The 5,497-nt window shown below is 34.6% G+C and overlaps 2 protein-coding genes across 2 annotated transcripts in view; both read left to right on the top strand.

Moving 5' to 3' along the window:
* Positions 1-3,483: 3,483 nt before the first annotated feature.
* LOC112517557 (3-ketoacyl-CoA synthase 5-like) lies at positions 3,484-4,926 on the top strand. The gene has a single exon (XM_025124941.1). The coding sequence runs from the start codon at positions 3,484-3,486 to the stop codon at positions 4,924-4,926; it is 1,443 nt and encodes a 480-aa protein (XP_024980709.1).
* Positions 4,927-4,949: 23 nt separating this feature from the next.
* The window catches only part of LOC112517433 (3-ketoacyl-CoA synthase 9-like), a 1,483-nt gene continuing 935 nt past the window's right edge, over positions 4,950-5,497 (top strand). The window contains exons 1-2 of the mRNA XM_025124863.1: positions 4,950-4,954; positions 5,354-5,493. Coding sequence (XP_024980631.1) covers positions 4,950-4,954; positions 5,354-5,493 — 145 coding nt within the window. The remainder of the gene's footprint in view (positions 4,955-5,353; positions 5,494-5,497) is intronic.

The following is a 5,497-nucleotide window of genomic DNA, read 5'->3' as shown; positions in this document are numbered from 1 at the left end:
TAATTAAAATAAAATAAAAATTATAGAATTAATTAATTACATTACTGCCCTTATTAATTTATTTATATTTAATATAAGTTAATTTATTAATTAAAAAAGTTTAAGGTTATTAGATTGTTCTCGCATTCTCGTAAATCACAGGGGTTCTCGTTTGAACCTCCACCTATATATATATATATATATATATTTCAATATTTAGTTTGAAAGATCTTTAGATTTAGAGATTTCAAACTTCTTTATCTTGACATACATTTTCATAGTTATTGGAACAAAAAACCTCCAAAAACTACTTTATTATAGTTTTTGGAGATGCACTTAGAGACCCTTTTGCTTCAACAGGTTTTGCAAAATAGACAAAACTGTGAGAGAAAGTAAAATCTGGTAAATATATAGAATTATTGAAAGATGATTGTTTAAAAGTGAGAAATGATAGTTTACTATTTTAACCAATAAAAGACTTTGAAATTAACTGTGTAGAAAAAAGAAATAATACCGATGCTAACTGTGTGTTCCTGAAAGGTTTAGAAAATTATAACTTGACCCCTAAATTTTTGAAAATGTGATTTTAGTCGCTATTTGAAATTAGCACTCTTAAAGAACTTGTAAAAATGAAATTTTAACCAATGTTTCCAATATTTAAATTTCAATAAATCACGGAAAGTTCATTTGAGTGTTTTATGGTTTATCAAGATTTTGAAGGGATTATGTCATTGTTGTGTATAGTAATATCAATAGAAATATAGAATTGATAGAAAAACAACCGTTGCATTTTTAGTTATCTCATTTTCAACATTTTTTTATTGAATTTCTTTTAAAAGTATGACGACTTATTGACTGATTGTCACTGATCTCCTGCCCATCCCTGATAAGATATCCCCGAACCAGGCCCGAAAGTTTCGGTTTTTGGTTTTCACCATCGGGTTTGGGTTTTTTTTTTGCCATCCCTATTCAAAACTGTTCGATCTCATTCACCCTGCTCGATCTGGTATGCTCGACCTTTCTCTCGTTCTTTCCATCCTAAAAGAATTTTCTTGAAATGTCATCTATGTAATTTTCGTTGAATTCCGTGAACGAAACAAAAAAAATTCAAATTCCGTTAAGAATTCCATCCAACCAAACGCAATCAAAAGACATGGTCAAATTTCATCAAATTCCATTTCATTCCCTCAAAGTCAAATTCATTTGATAATTCCAATTCCATCGAATTCCATTCTACGAACCAAACGCCCCTAAGGGTTGTTGAAAATTCCAAACAAAAACCCTTCTTGGATAAACATCTTTGGGGGTTCACTGCATCAGATCCATAGCTACTTTAACCACAAATCAAGATTTCTACCATGATGTCTCAACCTCGAATTTATTTTTGCCATAATTAGAAATAAGTACTGTTTATATATTGCACCTTCCGTTTCCCACCGGCAAGAATCACCAAGATGAAATGTTTTCAGATACCTCGACCATTATTGGTGATGACTTGCACAACGGAATCGGTGGTGGGGGGTGAAGCACCGATAACATTGGATGCCATTTGACGATGAAGAATACAAAGACTTCAATAACATAAGAATAAGAGAGCAAAAGTAGATCAAAACACCAACAAGAAGTACGAATTTTAGAGAAATTTTAAAGTGTTTTTCCGTGTTTGAGATTTGATAATTTTTCAATACCCCATATCACTTATTGATACTAAAGTCCGCCTTAGAGATGCCAAAACCCTAATGATAAAAAAACGAGTTATAACACCTATTGATAATTAGTAGTTAATTAAAATGTCCAGATCTTACTACTTAATTGGTCTATCATCACCCGGTCTTTTTATCGAATATCTAAAAGTCGATTATAGTCTCAGTCAAAAAGTGGTTTAGTCCACTTTGATCTAGAAATTGGTTGGACGAGTTAAGCCTAAAATAAGGCCTTTGTTCATGGGCAGGACCAATTTAATATTCGATAAATTTAATAAAATATTTAATTTTTATCAATAACTATATTATTAAAATATTTAATAAAATTAAATTTTTATTTCTTCTAAATATTTAATTTTAATGTCTTCTATTATTTATTTCTCTTAAATATGGAGTTTTAGAGATTTCTCGGTTTTAACATACTGTATGGCATAGGGGGCGGGGTGTTTTTGGAAAGAGGAAGTATATGTGTTGACTTTTTTTCTTCTTCTTAAATTTGGAGGTTGGAAATATGAAAAAAACAGAAGCTAAGAATTCCAGTTACCCAAATGGTTTAATGAATGCTGCCATAAATTACCAACCGTTTGTTTTTACCATCAATGCGTTCTATCTTCATTTAATATGCTTCCCATTTTCAGCGTTATCTCTTCCCATAAACTACTTCAACTTCAATTCTCCACAACTTTAATTAACCCCATTTTTTTAAATTATTCAAATCTAATGTTATCTGAAAATTACAAAATCAAACAACTAGGACTTGTTTGTTTTTTCATTTTCAGCTCTTAATTACCCATTTATGTCTGACTCGTTTAAACGTTTTGTAATTCAGACTGTTTATTTTATTATTATTTTCAGAGCATTTTATCACTTAATAGAGTCTGAAAATAATAATAAAAACAAACAGTGAAATGCAACGTCCTTTTATTATTTCCTAGACACTCTTACTTCCTTTTATTTCCCCTTTTCTTTTATTCTTTTTTGCTATTGCTTTTTTCTCCACCAAAGACACCATTGTCGTTTCATCACACATGAAATGCACGTCCCCACCTTTTCTCTCTAGATCTCTCTCTATCTCTCTATATTATATATATATATATATATATATATATTATGTACGTATAGGTTAGCTTAGAAAATTAATGTGAAACAAAAACTTCTATTGACGATTTATCCGCTGTCAAAAGTATTGATGTTTCTACAAACAAACTCACCGGCAGCATTCACGATAGCATTAGAAGTCTGAAAGATATCCAAAAGGTTCTTACTTTATTCCATCTGTTAAGCAATTGTTGAAATGAATTTCGGCAATGAAAATTTTATGAAAATCAAAAGAATTTGCAAAATGTTTGCACCTGATTTACAAAAACAAACTATTGATTCAGCTTTCAAACTTCAACACCAATTCTTATTAATTAAATGAAATAAAACTTCAGACTTAATCACCGCTTAAAAAAAAACAAACGCCACCGATGAGTGAGTGCTAACGTGTTTGCTTTTCGGGCAGCTCATTGTTATACTTGGGTTGCCATTGATGCTGCGATGAGCTGTAAACCGAACACTCTGCATGGAGACCCGAATTTATATATTGATATCGAGTTTAAAATTGTTTTATCTTATTTTGGGACAAGTGACCATGATCTCGGTGTCAATTTGTTTTTATAATAAAAATCAATATTTCCCATTGATGTTGGTCGAATCGAACCATCAATAAGATGAGTGGATAACTCCATGTGCCCATTCATGAGTCTATATATTCCGACTTCAGATCATCTGTAATCACCACTCTTTTTCTCACACAAAAATGGAGCAGCTTTCCAAGTTCAGCCATGACTCTTTTCCTAAAACTATACTTCCAAAACAACTTCACACAAGTCTCTCAACTTCCCTCAAGGTTTTGTTGTTTATCCTTCTTTGTTTACTTGCGTTTCTTTTTCTCAATCGAAAACAAGAACCCATCTTTTTAGTACTCTCGACTGTTGTCGTCTTCTTCTTCTTCTTTAAAACTTACCTCACATCCTCTTCTCCTGCAATCTACCTTGTAGATTACTCGTGTTTTAAGCCACCAAACTACTGGAGGGTACCCTTTTCGGCTTTTCTTGAACATTCACAAATCATCCACTCTCTTGACCAACGAAGTATTGATTTCATGTCTAAAGTCTTGGTGTCTTCAGGCCAAAGTCAACGGACATACATTCCTCCAGCTCTACACTACATCCCACCAAGATCAACCCATGAAGAAGCCATTAATGAAGCTCAAATAGTCCTCTTCCCAGTTTTTGAAGACCTTCTATCCAAATCCCATCTTTCCCCTCTCGATATAGATATTATCATAGTCAACTGCAGTGGGTTTTGTCCATCTCCTTCCCTATCATCCATCATTGTCAACAGGTACTCCATGAGAGAAGATGTGAAGAGCTTCAACATCAGTGGTATGGGGTGTAGCGCGAGTGCATTAGCAGTTGAAATGGTGCAGAACCTCTTAAAAGTTCACAACAACTCTAACGCTGTAATCCTTAGTACAGAGATTTTATCAAACGGTTGGTATGCAGGAAAAGACCGGTCAATGATGGTCCTCAATTGCCTCTTCCGATCAGGCAGTGCAGCCATTCTAATCACCAACAAACCATCCGCCAAAAAGAATTCCAAATACAGATTACTCTACTCTTTAAGGACACAAGGTGCATTCGATGACAAAGCTTACAACTCTGCCATCCGTGAAGAAGACTTCGAAGGCATCACCGGAGTTACCCTTAGAAAAGATGTGCTACATGTGGCCGGAGAATTACTCAGGTCAAACTTTCACATTCTGGGTTCTTCTATTCTTCCATTAGAAGAAAAAATACTTTATGGTTTCTCCATAATTACAAAGAAATTCCTGAACAAATCAACAGAACTTTACGTACCAAACTTCAGAAAAGTGATACAGCATTACTGCTTGCCGGCATCGGGGAAGGCGGTGATAATGGAAATAGGGGAAAAGTTAAACTTAGAACAGGAGGAAATTGAGGCAGCGTTGATGACGTTACATAGGTTTGGAAACCAGTCATCTTCTTCGTTGTGGTATGAGTTGGCTTATTTGGAAGGGAAAGAGAGAGTGAAGCAAGGTGACAGAGTTTTGCAGCTGGGGATGGGGACTGGGCCCAAGTGTAACAGTTTGGTATGGGAGTGTAACAGGCCCATTATCAATGAGGCCCATAAAGGCCCATGGGCTGATAGTATTCATAGTTATCCTGTTTATATATAGATGTATGGAGTATGGACTATGAAATGAGGTCTCTCTTTTAGCAGCTTAACGACATTAATTGGACTCGCAACTTAGTTGTACTTGATCGTTTGCTAATGATTAGTTCTACATAGATCTTCATAGAATATATGTGATATTTTTTTACCTTTATATTGAGGTGGGTGATTAAGACTTCATCCAACTTTCAATATATGTGCCTTTATCAATTAGATGTCAATTGTTCTCACTGGAGGGTACCCTGTTCGTCTTTCCTCGAACATGCAAAAATCGTTCACTTTCTTGACCAACAAAGTGTTGATTTCTTGTCTCGAAGTATTGGTGTGTTCAGGCCAATACTTTCCTCCAGCTCTACACTATATCCCACCAAGATCAACCCATGATGAAGCCATTCAAGAAGCTCAAGTGGTTCTCTTCCCAGTTTTTGAAGATTTTCTATCCAAAAACCCAACTTTATCATCGTCAACTGCAGTGGGTTTTGTCCATCTCCTTCCGTATCCTCCATCATTGTCAACAAGTATGCAACACGAGAAGATGTAAAGAGCTTCAACATCAGTGGTATGGGGTGTAGCGC

The sequence above is a fragment of the Cynara cardunculus genome, assembly GCF_001531365.2.
Source record: "Cynara cardunculus var. scolymus isolate 2C chromosome LG 1, CcrdV1, whole genome shotgun sequence".
NCBI classification, from domain to species: domain Eukaryota; kingdom Viridiplantae; phylum Streptophyta; class Magnoliopsida; order Asterales; family Asteraceae; genus Cynara; species Cynara cardunculus.
This window is presented reverse-complemented; position numbering and strand designations above follow the sequence as displayed.